The 13,407-nt window shown below is 45.6% G+C and overlaps 1 protein-coding gene across 1 annotated transcript; it reads right to left on the bottom strand.

The window, feature by feature from the left end:
• Positions 1-1,392: 1,392 nt before the first annotated feature.
• On the bottom strand, positions 1,393-10,997 carry NDUFA4 (NDUFA4 mitochondrial complex associated). Its single transcript, XM_073333848.1, has 4 exons — positions 10,843-10,997; positions 9,798-9,886; positions 9,362-9,422; positions 1,393-1,623 (listed from the first exon to the last, which is right to left on the bottom strand). The coding sequence occupies exons 1-4, from the start codon at positions 10,882-10,884 to the stop codon at positions 1,567-1,569; spliced, it is 249 nt and encodes an 82-aa protein (XP_073189949.1). The 5' UTR covers positions 10,885-10,997; the 3' UTR covers positions 1,393-1,566.
• Between the last annotated feature and the right edge of the window lie 2,410 nt (positions 10,998-13,407).

Here is a 13,407-nt window from a genome sequence, read left to right as displayed (position 1 = left end):
TACCTCCGGAGGAACTTGGCTACAAACTGAAGCTCTAAATAAAAGACTGAATGACCCACCCAAGCTGTGACGTACTCCAGAGACTTTATTTGAACCTGCAGTTTATTCCATCACTGTTACAAGCCTGAACCAAGAACTTTACCATTACTATATGTAATTGATTCCATTTAACCAATTTTAGCTCTCATTTATATTTTTCTTTTTATGAATAAACCTTTAGAATTTAAATTCTAAAGGATTGGCAACAGTGTGATTTGTGGGTAAGATCTGACTTGTATATTGACCTGGGTCTGGAGCTTGGTCCTTCAGGATCAGAACTTTTTCCTTTTACTGGGATATTGTTTTTTGTAACCATTCATCCCCATAAGGAGTGGTGCTGGTGTTGACATTGGGAAACTGGAGTGCTTGAGGGAATTGCTTGTATGACTCTGGTTTTACCCCACTGGCTAACCAGAAGTCCTCTCTGTTTGGCTGGTTAGGTGTGCAAAGGACCCCCAGCCTTGGGCTGTGAGTGCCCTGCTCTAAGCAATTTTCCTGAATTGGTACTCTCAGTAGTGTCCTACCAAAGGCTGCTTTGTTACATCTTATTAAGCAACCCTTTGGTTCACACCACTACTCACAAACTCCCAAGGAGAATGGTGGGTGCCAAACCCAGCAAGGCCTGCTGAGGGAAGCACAGTTGACCCAAGGAATACTATATCCCAGGATGCTGTTTAAGGGTATGTTTACAATGCAGTGAGATACCTGCAGCTGGCTTGTGCCAGCTGACTTGAGTTTGAGCTACACTGCAATGAAACAGCCCCACAGACCAAGCCAGCATGCAGTCCAGCCATGGGTTTTTATTTGCAGCGTAGAGATACCCTAGAGTGGAACCAAATGCAAAAATGCCAATAGCTGTTAGAGGTACACTGAGACTTGAGGGATCAGAGTTAGCTGTACCTCTGACAAGTGTGATAACTACACTTTAAAGAGGTTTGTAGAAGACCAGTTTTCATTTTTATACTTCAAAAACCACACCCAGGAACTTCCAGCACTGACAAATTAGAAAAAACTCGTGCTTGAGGAAAGGTGATACAAAAGAGCCTCTCACTAAAAGGAACTGCAACATCTCTATTTTCTTGGTCAGTCAAGATCTTGACAGTTGCTAGACAACTTTAAGTTAACTTCTGAGAACACCAGTGACAGAGGCTATTGTTTTTAATCACTGTTCTCAAGGGGAGGTATTTTCTTAAAAAGTAAAGTCAACAGCCTTATTTCAGAGGTTGTTTTAGGAGAAGAAATGCCAGTTCTATTTTTCCTGAATATTTGACAGGCCAGATATCTGGACTATGCAATTGCCAGTGTCAGCATCAATCTATTTTTATTTCATGAAATAAAACATTAGACGCTCCACAAGTTTCAGATGTTTATTAAGCCCCAACAAGCTACTTTCCAGCACATGATTAAAAGTGCAATGTGAGGCAAGCTTAATTAACATTTCCTGGATGATTAAGTGTATTAGTTGTGCGGACAGCTTCTGGAAGACCTTCATTCTGTGCAGCTTGTAAAGGGAGAAGAATTTGTTCTTTAGAAGTCAGGACGATCCTTCTTCAGTTTGCTGTAGTCCACATTGACCGAATAGAACTAAGAGGGAGTGGGGGAGGGGAGGGGGAAAAAAAAAAGAGGGTTTTGATCAGGACAAGATCCAAGTCTGTACTAGGGGAGAAGACTACTTTCAATTTAACTGAAAACAAACAGTTATTGCTATATACACCACATCATTTTCTTTGAGACATTAGTATAGTCAAGTGCATAGATGGACTTTAGCACAAGAGCTGCATGTTTTAAAATACATTTCTAGTTTAAGTTCTGATGGTACATGCTTTTTATCATATGTCACAAGAGCCCCAAGTTAAAGTGAATCTGAAAGTCAGCTTCACTGCAAGGTTTAAACCAGTTGTTTTCTAACTGTTGCCCATCAAGAACCCACAGAACTTCCTTACCATCCCCAGGATTAAATATTTGAACATTAATATACAGAATTTGGAAGAGACGGTCCATGGATGGTTGTACCTCAGCTTCTTTAACATACCACATTATGGAGAACTAATGGTTTGGACAGGTTCACTTTGAAAAACAGGGAAGTTATTAGTGTCCTTTCCTCTCCAGTCATCTTTGGATAAATTACTAATTTAATAATTTTATTAAGATGTTGAAGTAAAGAAAACGGTACAGAGTTTAAGCATGGAAGTTTCTGGTTATCAGGGAATAAGGTACAGATTATCAAGGGGTGCGAAATTTGGTTTAGGAACAGGTGGCGTAAGGAATACATAACCTGCAATCTCCCCGATTGGGAGTAAAAAGGTTAACGGGTCAAAGTACAGACATTGAGATATGGGGGTATCTTGTTCATATAATGACTATGTTCAGGTGTGGAGTATAATGAGTGGATACAATGAGGATGGATTGATTTACCCTCATTTGCTGAGATTTAATGTTCAGTGAGTTTATGGTTCCAGTTCATGTGGTCCAATGGAAAAAGTCTGTCCCTTTCTCATAGTTGATGCATGTCGTCGTACCGGCTCACACCTCCTGGTACTGTTGGTGGCCGGTGATATGTTCAATGTAGATGTCCCTGGACCATCGGATGGTGTCCAAGACCATGAGACGCCGCATGAGCCATGCGTAGCGTCGCCGATCCACAGGGTCTGCAGCACACGCTTGTTGCTGGGGTCCCAAGCACCCAGGGCTCCGATGATCAGGGCATCCATCTGCACCTCGTAGCCCTTCATTCTCAGGGTGTTGGCTGGGGGGGGGGGAGGGTGGAAGAGGGGGGAAGCATATTTTTCCAGCTTACGAGCTCAGGCTTCGCAGAAGGCCGGGGTCCTGTTCTCAAAAGGAGACCATGACATCGACGAGGATGATCTTTTTCTGGCCTTGTCGGTGACTATCACGTCAGGTCACAACTGGCTGTCTGTACTGGGGATGGCGCAGTTCACGGCCACCTCCCCCAGGAGTGGTGTGATGGCTTTCACCAAACAGTTCTGGATGGCATTGTGGTGCAGCTGCCAGGCTCTGGAGTGGGGCCTGCAGCTGCACAGGACATGGGGCAGGGTCTTGTTTGACCAGCCGCACTTCCTGCAACACTTGTCTTGTGGCGGATGGCTCTGTTGAGTGAGATGCAGTTGAGCCAGGCATGGTGGATGAACCGCCAGTCGGTGAAACGGGTGAAGCCACCCCCAGCAAGGAAGTGGTTGCTGGCATCCCACTTGCTGGTCAGTTCGAAGGCTTTACTCTGATCTGGTTTACGCTTCAGGGTTTCCATGTACAGTGAGTGGATGGCTGCCTTCAGGGTCTTCTCCAGAATGCCCCTGGAGTGCTTGGGGTGACAACGGTGTTGTCATCGGACCTGTTCTGCAGCACCAGGACTCCCAGCTCCTGGTGCTCCTCACCACTCTCAGCGGCAGCCGATGTGCTTCCCCCAGCAACACATGGCATTGTGAGCGTGGGACCACAGTGAAGTGATGTCACGCCTGTCCCATCCGAATTCGCCATCCAGGGAACCGCTCAGGAAGGTGGCGATGTCTTGGTTGGAGGAGGCTCTGCCGATCTGCTTCTTTGTTGCATCATGGAGGGTGTTTGCCGTGATGTTCCTTACCATGGCGTCGGGACACGTCAGCATGGCAGAAGGCGTGGGTGATCACCGTGATGTTACACAGGTCGCCCATACAGGGGACATTGGCACCTCCATGCCTGTGGGCGATGTAGACTATAGCCACTTCTTCACCAGCTGCTGGACGATCTTGTCTGCCTCGTTGAGGGGTACCTTCGCCACGGCGGATCCCCTTAGGACGAATGAGATGCAGGGGATCAGGAAGGTGTTCAAGGCGTTTATCTTCTGCCACAGTTCTAGCAGGAAGGCGTCAATCTTGTTGGCATCCTGCAAGATCTCCTGGATGGTGTCCTCAGGTGTCTGCCAGACATGGAAATCTGTCAGCATGCTGAGGTGCTGGTATGCCTGCCCCTCTGCTGGGGGATGACAGGCTCACCCTGGACCTGGAACCCCATTGTCTGCACTGAGTCCATTTTGCTGCTGTCGACGTGGAGAGTTGCGCACTTCTTTGCACTGAAGCGGAGCCCCATCCAGTCAGCAGCTCGACTGGTGGCATCTAGCATACGCTGGAGGTTCTCTCGGTCTTCCGCGGTCAAGATCAGGTCATCCGCGTAAGCCAGGACGCTCACCCTCTCACTGTGGAGGTTGAAGCCATCTGTGCCATTGGAGATTGCTCTCAGCAACAGCTCCATGGTGAGGTTAAAGATGATGGGGCTGAGGGGACAGCTCTGCTTAACTCCGCTCTGGATCAGGATCTCGGCGGTCTCCCCTTCGACCAAGCGAATGGTGGTGCTGCATCCCTTGTACACCTCTCGGACCACACAAAGGAAGTTCTCTGGCATCCCCTGATCTTAGCACCAAAGTGGCACAGAGGGCTGTTTCAATCACCAGGTGAAAGTGATGGTTTAAACCAAGATTAGCCATGGAGAGCTGATTAGAAGCCTCCATTCACTCTAACAGCAGTTATTCTCAGTACCATCAAATTTAGATTCCTAATCCTATTGAGTAATACATTTAGAGCAGTTGCCAATCCCTAATGATCACAGAGGTCCTCACGGATAGAAAAGAGATAATCCCTCATACTATCTTGTGAAGACCAGGATATAGGGGGAAAAAATCAAGGGTAAGATTGAACAGCTTTTTGTGCTGTAGCCTTATTCATACACCAGATGCTGTTAACAGGGAGAATTGTGAAGCACTAAGTACAGCAATACATAAACAGAAAAGAATGAGAACACGTGCATAAAGTGGGCAAGAGAACATTTTAGAACAGTATTAGTAAAAGCTGCATGGTTAACCAAGTGGTCTTCTGGGTTCAAAGACTGTAGCTCAGATCACAATCTGGACCAGTCCTAAAATAAATGTCACCGTAGTGTGGGACAGACAGGAAGGTATAACATCGGAAAGAGAATAGATCTTCTACATCTTGTATTAAGAGCTTAGAAAATGCATGACAAGGAAATAAGTCAAATACTGAAGTACTGATCAAATATTGACTCTTAGTAAGGCATACTTTAGCATCCAAGGTTGAATAAGACATTGTTAAACATATGTTTGGACTAAATAAGCAAGCAGTGACTTAATGACAGCAGGAGTGGCAGTAACCATTACAACTAAGGTATATAACCGTATTCTAACATCCATTCTATGTTATCAGTCATAATTTTTAAACTCGAAGTGAAATTTTACAGGCATGATCTTTATCCAAAAGCAAGCTTTTGGAGACATTTGAGTGATTCAGCTCTTGGGTAGCCCCCCCCAAAATCACAAGACTTAGCAGCCCTCCGACCAGAATATCTGGAAATATACAAATGAAATTTGACAGGGAAACAGGCATTTCCATTAGTGAGGGGTTTGAGCATTCCAGGAAAGATTTGAATACTTACAAATCATTTGACAAAAACCTACAATTACCATATTAACTTCAGATTTCTCATAAGAATCCTGACCCACCAAGCTGATCTGTGCAGGCAAGCCTGTGCAGAGCCCACTGACTTTACTTGTATGGGTTCAGCGATATACCCATGGAGATCAATTTGGAGGATCAGGATTTCAGCTTGTACACTTATACAGCTAAAATATACAGGCTCACTTGAGCTGTGCAGTGAAAAGTGTACTGCATATAGATTTTTGCTTTAAGTTCAAGTTACAGGGTTCAAGCTTTGGAGCCATTTTTTAAACCCATACTTCAAAACAAGTCACCTTTGGTCAGAGACCAAATCAAGCGAGTTTTAGCAAGTTTGAGCAACTAGAACGAAGGGGTTAAGATTGCATAAACACATTCATTCTCATTACACGCTTCTACCTTACTCACTATAATCCTGAGATTCTGCATATTAGTTTGGAAAACAGTTGCTTTCCTTAACAAATTTCCCTAGAGATCTGCTTTAAAAAGAAACTTTTTATTGTGTTTATCAGAATTATACGTCATCAGCCACTGTATCTATAATTTCCAATACTTTCAACTACTTTAGTTTCCACAACACATGAGGAGTTGTTTTAGTGACACTGCCAGGAAAAAATGCAAAGGATACACAGGACCAAATATGGTAAACCTTGAGATTTCTGCTTCTTATGCCAGTACAAGGCTGGGAACACTACAGAAGTTATACCGTTATTCAGAAGAGGACCAACCTATAGCATATTTTTAGCATTAAATAAAAGCATCTACACCTAGGATAGTTTCCCATTAACATAACTGATAAAGAGTGCAAAAGTGGGTTTTTCTTTTGACCTTTCTCCAGAAGTGTAAAAAAACTACACTACATATGGCCATTTGCCTTAGAACAAAATGTCAGCATTTGGAGATTTCCTTTTAGTAAGCATAATACTGAAGATACTGTGGTAACAATCTCTTAGGTAAACTTGAGTTTTTTCTACTGCCAGTGATGGTTAACTCGAGAAGCTAAACGGACTGTGAATCTGCTACAAGTATGAGGTTTAAACTTTTTATATTGAACTAACAAGGTCAGCTCCCAGACTGCTGCGCTGGGCATCACAAAATGGGGAAGAGATGGCCAGCCCTCTGTGGAGATAGAGGTGGTTAGGGACTATTTAGAAAAGCTGGACATGCACAAGTCCATGGGGCCGGACGAGTTGCATCCGAAAGCGCTGAAGGAATTGGCGGCTGTGATTGCAGAGCCATTGGCCATTATCTTTGAAAACTCTTGGCGAACGGGGGAAGTCCCGGATGACTGGAAAAAGGCTAATGTAGTGCCAATCTTTAAAAAAGGGAAGGAGGATGATCCTGGGAACTACAGGCCAGTCAGCCTCACCTCAGTCCCTGGAAAAATCATGGAGCAGGTCCTCAAAGAATCAATCCTGAAGCACTTGCATGAGAGGAAAGTGATCAGGAACAGCCAGCATGGATTCACCAAGGGAAGGTCATGCCTGACTAATCTAATCGCCTTTTATGATGAGATTACTGGTTCTGTGGATGAAGGGAAAGCAGTGGATGAATTGTTTCTTGACTTTAGCAAAGCTTTTGACACGGTCTCCCACAGTATTCTTGTCAGCAAGTTAAGGAAGTATGGGCTGGATGAATGCACTATAAGGTGGGTAGAAAGCTGGCTAGATTGTCGGGCTCAACGGATAGTGATCAATGGCTCTATGTCTAGTTGGCAGCCGGTGTCAAGTGGAGTGCCCCAGGGGTCGGTCCTGGGGCTGGTTTTGTTCAATATCTTCATAAATGATCTGGAGGATGGTGTAGATTGCACTCTCAGCAAATTTGCGGATACTACTAAACTGGAAGGAGTGGTAGATACGCTGGAGGGGAGGGATAGGATACAGAAGGACCTAGACAAATTGGAGGATTGGGCCAAAAGAAATCTGATGAGGTTCAATAAGGATAAGTGCAGGGTCCTGCACTTAGGACGGAAGAATCCAATGCACCGCTACAGACTAAGGGCCGAATGGCTAGGCAGCAGTTCTGTGGAAAAGGACCTAGGGGTGACAGTGGATGAGAAGCTGGATATGAGTCAGCAGTGTGCCCTTGTTGCCAAGAAGGCCAATGGCATTTTGGGACGTATAAGTAGGGGCATAGCCAGTAGATCGAGGGACGTGATCGTTCCCCTCTATTCGACATTGGTGAGGCCTCATCTGGAGTACTGTGTCCAGTTTTGGGCCCCACACTACAAGAAGGATGTGGATAAATTGGAGAGAGTCCAGCGAAGGGCAACAAAAATGATTAGGGGTCTAGAACACATGACTTATGAGGAGAGGCTGAGGGAGCTGGGATTGTTTAGTCTGCAGAAAAGAATGAGGGGGGATTTGATAGCTGCTTTCAACTACCTGAAAGGGGGTTCCAAAGAGGATGGCTCTAGACTGTTCTCAATGGTAGCAGATGACAGAACGAGGAGTAATGGTCTCAAGTTGCAGTGGGGGAGGTTTAGATTGGATATTAGGAAAAACTTTTTCACTAAGAGGGTGGTGAAACACTGGAATGCGTTACCTAGGGAGGTGGTAGAATCTCCTTCCTTAGAGGTTTGTAAGGTCAGGCTTGACAAAGCCCTGGCTGGGATGATTTAACTGGGAATTGGTCCTGCTTCAAGCAGGGGGTTGGACTAGATGACCTTCTGGGGTCCCTTCCAACCCTGATATTCTATGAAATAGGAAATATACTGCACTTTTGTTTTCAAAATACTCTACAAACTTTAATAGTGTTTAACCATAACACTTGTGAGGTCTGTATTATAAATAGTTTACAGCAAAGGCAGTATTTTTTAACATACAAATTAACTTTGGTATGGTAAACAATAGAGGAGGTTGGAATAAAAAAAAAAAGTATCTTTGAATAGCAATGGAGACACTTCTTTTGTAGTCTGTCACAAAAAAGCATTTGTAAAAAGGACCCAGAGACTCACATATCTTGTTTGTCTCAACTAAGTGATCCTTTTCGGAAGTCTTGCAAAAGCTCTCTTTACAATGCCTATATTCCTGAAATGAAGGACTAACAAGCGAGAAATGCAGCAAAAGAGGGTTCAGCAATATTATACAACCACAATAGTTTACACTTCAATTTTCACAAATGAGGGTCTCTGGTTTAGCAGAAGATTTTTAGAATGTAAGATTTCCTATCAAATTACTAAGTCATAAAAAATGGGTCATAGTTGTCCAAGTGAAGTACACAGATAAAGTTTGTGAATAAACAAAAAAAATAGTGTGCTGTACACACCCCACTCTCTGCAAGTTAGCAGGGTTCTACTGTACTTATTTGATCATCCTAATAGAAGCATAAAAAATTATTTAAGACTTTTGCAGTAGTACTGAAATCAAAATAGTTGGATTCCAAAATTGATTTTAGCATGACATCTACTATGTGTAGTTTAGAGCGCAAAGCTTTTGCCCTCCTCCCTCCAATATCAATTTAACACTGACTACTGAGTAGCATATTCTTCCTTGTTGTTCTGTATCAAGGAATTGAAAAATTTATTTGCAGCACTACTTTCTTCATTCAACACTTTGCCCTAGGTAACGAGACTTCTAGCTCATTAGACACTGCCTCCAAGCAAAGGTAATTTTAAATAGGAGGTCTCATTTTAATATTCAAATCTAGCCTTGCCTCCCAAATCAAGTCATCACTCCACTGCTAATTCCCAATCCAAACCTAGGCAGTAACTGACAGCAAGGGAAGCATATTCCGTCCTCCCTGCACCACCTCTCTCCGGTGCCTCACACGGAGCTGAGCCTCCAAAAGTAGCTAGGCCACAGATAACATACATCTGTAGATTAGCCGATGCCCTAATGGCTAAAAGCCTTTCTGCCTCTTACCTTGTACTGATCAGTGGGAGCCAGCTTATTCCAAGGCTCAGGGTTATTCTTTTTGTCCCAACTACAAAGAAAAATACAGTAATATAGCAGAAGGTATAAACCAATCACACTGCTTTTAACATGCATTATATATTATAGAACTGGTGTTTAATTACTTAGAAAACATAAATGCTTGTCTGTCCTGATAAGTTTGCACATAACAAAACCACCACTACTGTAGGTAGTCTTCAAAATTTACTTCATGAGCATGGAATCATAATTTCCTCAGACTCAACTCTGAAGCACACTGAAGCTCAGCTAGAAACATGGGCCTCCAGGAGTGCCAAGCTTTTCATAAACACCAAAGTTTGTTTGAATATTATATTTTTATATATACACATACACACATATATGCACACATGCATATACATACAGATACTGTAAAGTTTATGCATACCAGACATCAGGGTTGAACATTGCCAGGCGCATAATGTACAGGGCTGCGCCAGAACCTCCAGCTCCAATAAAGATAAAGAGAGGGATCAACTAGAACAAAGGATTTGGAAATGAATGAGAGATTAGAACATAAACATAATGCCATTTAGAAAACAAAGCTGGAAATTAAGCCCTGCCCAGTGATCACACATTTGGCTCATCAGTTTTGAGCCACCCTACCGAAAGTCACTAAGTAGGTTCAGTGCCTAGTCATGAAGGACCCAGCATGCCCGTACGGTGTGCTAATGCTAGGAGATCCTGCTCCTCTGGAACAGCAGGTGGGGAACAGGTACATGCCACTACCAAGTGCCCACAACGCCCAGAAGAAGGCAGAAGTTAACCCTCTGATTCTCTAGGGTAACACTGTCAGCAGCTGCGATAGGCGCGCTAGTTCACAAGAGCCGAGAAAACGGGTTGAAAAAAAATCACGTCGTTACCATGAGTGGGCTTGGAAAGGCCCCGCGCTGCAGGAAGGCGACGGGGTCCTGGGCCTCTAAACTACTCTCACTCTAGGGCCATGCCCAGCTGCCTCTGAAAAACAGGGGCGACGACAGCACCGCCGCGCTGGGCTCACACGGGTCTCCGGAAGGGGCTGTCACACCAAGGCGGCGCTAGTCCCGGTTGGGGGGGGGGGGGGCACGGAGCCTGGGGAGGAGCCAGAACCGGCGGGAAGGGGCGGGGAAGGGCAGGAGACCCGCATGGGGTGACCGAGCTCTCCCTGCAGCGGGATTAAGCCCATGAGAGCGGCAGATGGTGGGATTCTTGCCCACAGTCCCCTGCCAGGGGAGTCCCGCCGCCAACCGACCCCTACAGCGCTGAGGCTGCCTCCACCCCCGCCCCTCCCCTCCCCACAAACCGCCCGGCTCCGGCCGCCCCCGCCTCTCCCGACACACCGCCCGGCCCCGGGCTCCCCCTCCCGACAACCCGCCCGGCTCCGGGCTCCGGCTGCCCTCCCCCTCCCGACAACCGCCCGGCTCCGGGGGGAGCCGCCGCCCTCCGGCACGCACGCTTGGATGTTTCTTGGCCTGACTGAGCATGAGTCGGAACATGGTGACGGTTGGGTGGGGGGGTCTCGCGCTCTGCCAGACCCTGACTCGGCCTCTCGGGAAAGTCTTGTCTCTCTAACGCGCTGTACGGCCCAATGTCATTCAAGGACCCCACGTTGCAGGGGCCAGATATAATCACCAACATGGGGCTGTCCTGGTGGCTGCCTGCGTTCACTGTGCCTCAATGAGGCGGCCCTGCTTCAGCCGCCGAACAAACAGACCTTACAGAGAGGTTTGTATGGAGTCAGCTATGAGTCCCCCCTACTGCTCCGTCTCCTCAGGACTCGCAGCCCCTAGTCAGAAAACAGGCAACTCCCTAGTCACCTATACAGTGGAAGGGGACGGGGGGGAGAGGAGGCGGTGAGTCTCGCGCATGCGCCAACTGAACGCTGCACCGGGGTGGGGGGAGCGGCTCCGCCTCTGCTGCAACCCTGCAGGCGTCAAAATCGCATCCCCCGGGGCCTGACGTTCTAAAAACAGCCCCGCGGCGGCTGCGCTTGGCGCCTCCTAGCCAGTGTTGTCCTGTCACTGTGTCTCGTGGAGCCCGCTGATGGAAGGACCTAAATCTCGCAAACGCTTGTGCACGTGCTCAGATTTAGCTTTGCCAGCCTGCCTCAGCCATTCATAAAAGCCGCCTCCCCCTCTCCGGGTAGAGCCCAGAGATTGGCACAAATCAGATGTCAAGAATTATAACATTCATAAACCAGTCGGAGAACACTTCAATCTCTCTGGTCACGCGATCACAGACATGAAGGTCGCTATCTTAAAACAAAAAAACTTCAAATCCAGACTCCAGCGAGAAACTGCTGAATTGGAATTCATTTGCAAATTGGATACTATTAATTTAGGCTTAAATAGAGACTGGGAGTGGCTAAGTCATTATGCAAGGTAGCCTGTTTCCTCTTGTTTTTTCCTACCCCCCCCCCCCAGATGTTCTGGTTTAACTTGGATTTAAACCTGGAGAATGGTCAGTTTAGATGAGCTATTACCAGCAGGAGAGTGAGTTTGTGTGTGTATGGGGGTGGGGGGGATGTGAGAAAACCTTGATCTATGCAGGAAATAGCCCGACTTGATTATGTAAAGAGTTGTCACTTTGGATGGGCTAGCACCAGCAGGAGAGTGAATTTGTGTGGGGGGGTGGAGGGTGAGAAAACCTGGATTTGTGCTGGAAATGGCCCACCTGTTGATCACTTTAGATAAGCTATTACCAGCAGGACAGTGGGGTGGGAGGAGGTATTGTTTCATGATTTCTGTGTGTATATAAAGTCTGCTGCAGTTTCCACGGTAAACATCTGATGAAGTGAGCTGTAGCTCACGAAAGCTCATGCTCAAATAAATTGGTTAGTCTCTAAGGTGCCACAAGTCCTCCTTTTCTCCTTTCAAGAGCTTTACTTAGAGTCTAAGTTCTGTGTTTGTACAGCCACCTAGCACAACAGGGCCTGGTGCCTGATGGCTCCTGGGTGCTGAGGTAATACTACTACTAATCAAGTAAACGCTCTTTTTTAATTTGCCTTCGGGGTTTTGAGCCTTTAGTGTATGATTACTTCGTGATTTTAAAGCTGTTCTCTGCAACCAGGAGGACTAGAAATTTGAGAAATAATGAATGCTCAGATTTTCATGGTTCTGGCACAAAGCTTCACGGAAAAACTAAAAATCAGACAAACTAAAATTATGAGGCTGTAAGGAAATCACAGGCTGCGATTTTGTTGTGCAAACCACAACTTTTAACACACTGCAATTTTTTATAGTTGCAAATTGGAGTGACATTGAGACCCCATGCACCACATCAGAGCATCACTCACTCATATTTGACCAGGCCACTCATTTGTTATGCTCGCCTTCTGTGCTGTTGTCCAGCTTTGGAAGGTATGGGTGCACACACAGGGCTTATGCTCCTTGTGGGAGTACCCAGGGAGGGTCTTCAGTCTTCACCAGAAAACAGGTTGAAGGGAACCCTGAGATAGACTCCCCAGAGGAGCACCTGCCTAGTGACATGTTGATGTCTGACCACCCCAAAACCGCAAATTTAACAAAACTAGCCACAACTTTTGAACCAAAAAAAAAAACAAACCACAACTTTCTTACAACATCAACCATAAGAGCTGGCAACACTGCTTTACACACAAGTCGTCCCAATAAAGTCAATGCATAAAGTTAGGCATGCATGTATGTGTTGGATTGGGACCTTAGATTGTAAATTTTCTTTGTAGGAAATCTGTCTTTATTTTTTCTGTGAAGTACCAGGCACATCTATGGAGTTATTTAATACACAGTTTAGAGCTTTATTTTTCCACCTTCATATGTTTCTGTATTTTTTTTTCTTTCCTCTCCCTCCTACTCTTTGCTTCTGATCTGCTTTTTTTCTCTGAACTGTGACCTGCCCATGAGAAAGATGTTATTACCAAGGAAGGTTTTAGTGAAAAACTGCATCTTGCAGTTTGGTCAGGATTGGGTTTAGTCTCGTCTCATTAGGTAAATAATCCATAATAGGGGTCACACCATTAATGCTCAGTGAGACTAGTCATG

This window comes from Lepidochelys kempii, chromosome 2, assembly GCF_965140265.1.
Source record: "Lepidochelys kempii isolate rLepKem1 chromosome 2, rLepKem1.hap2, whole genome shotgun sequence".
NCBI lineage: Eukaryota > Metazoa > Chordata > Testudines > Cheloniidae > Lepidochelys > Lepidochelys kempii.
Note: the sequence above shows the minus strand (reverse complement) of the source record. Positions and strands in the feature narration are given on the sequence as shown.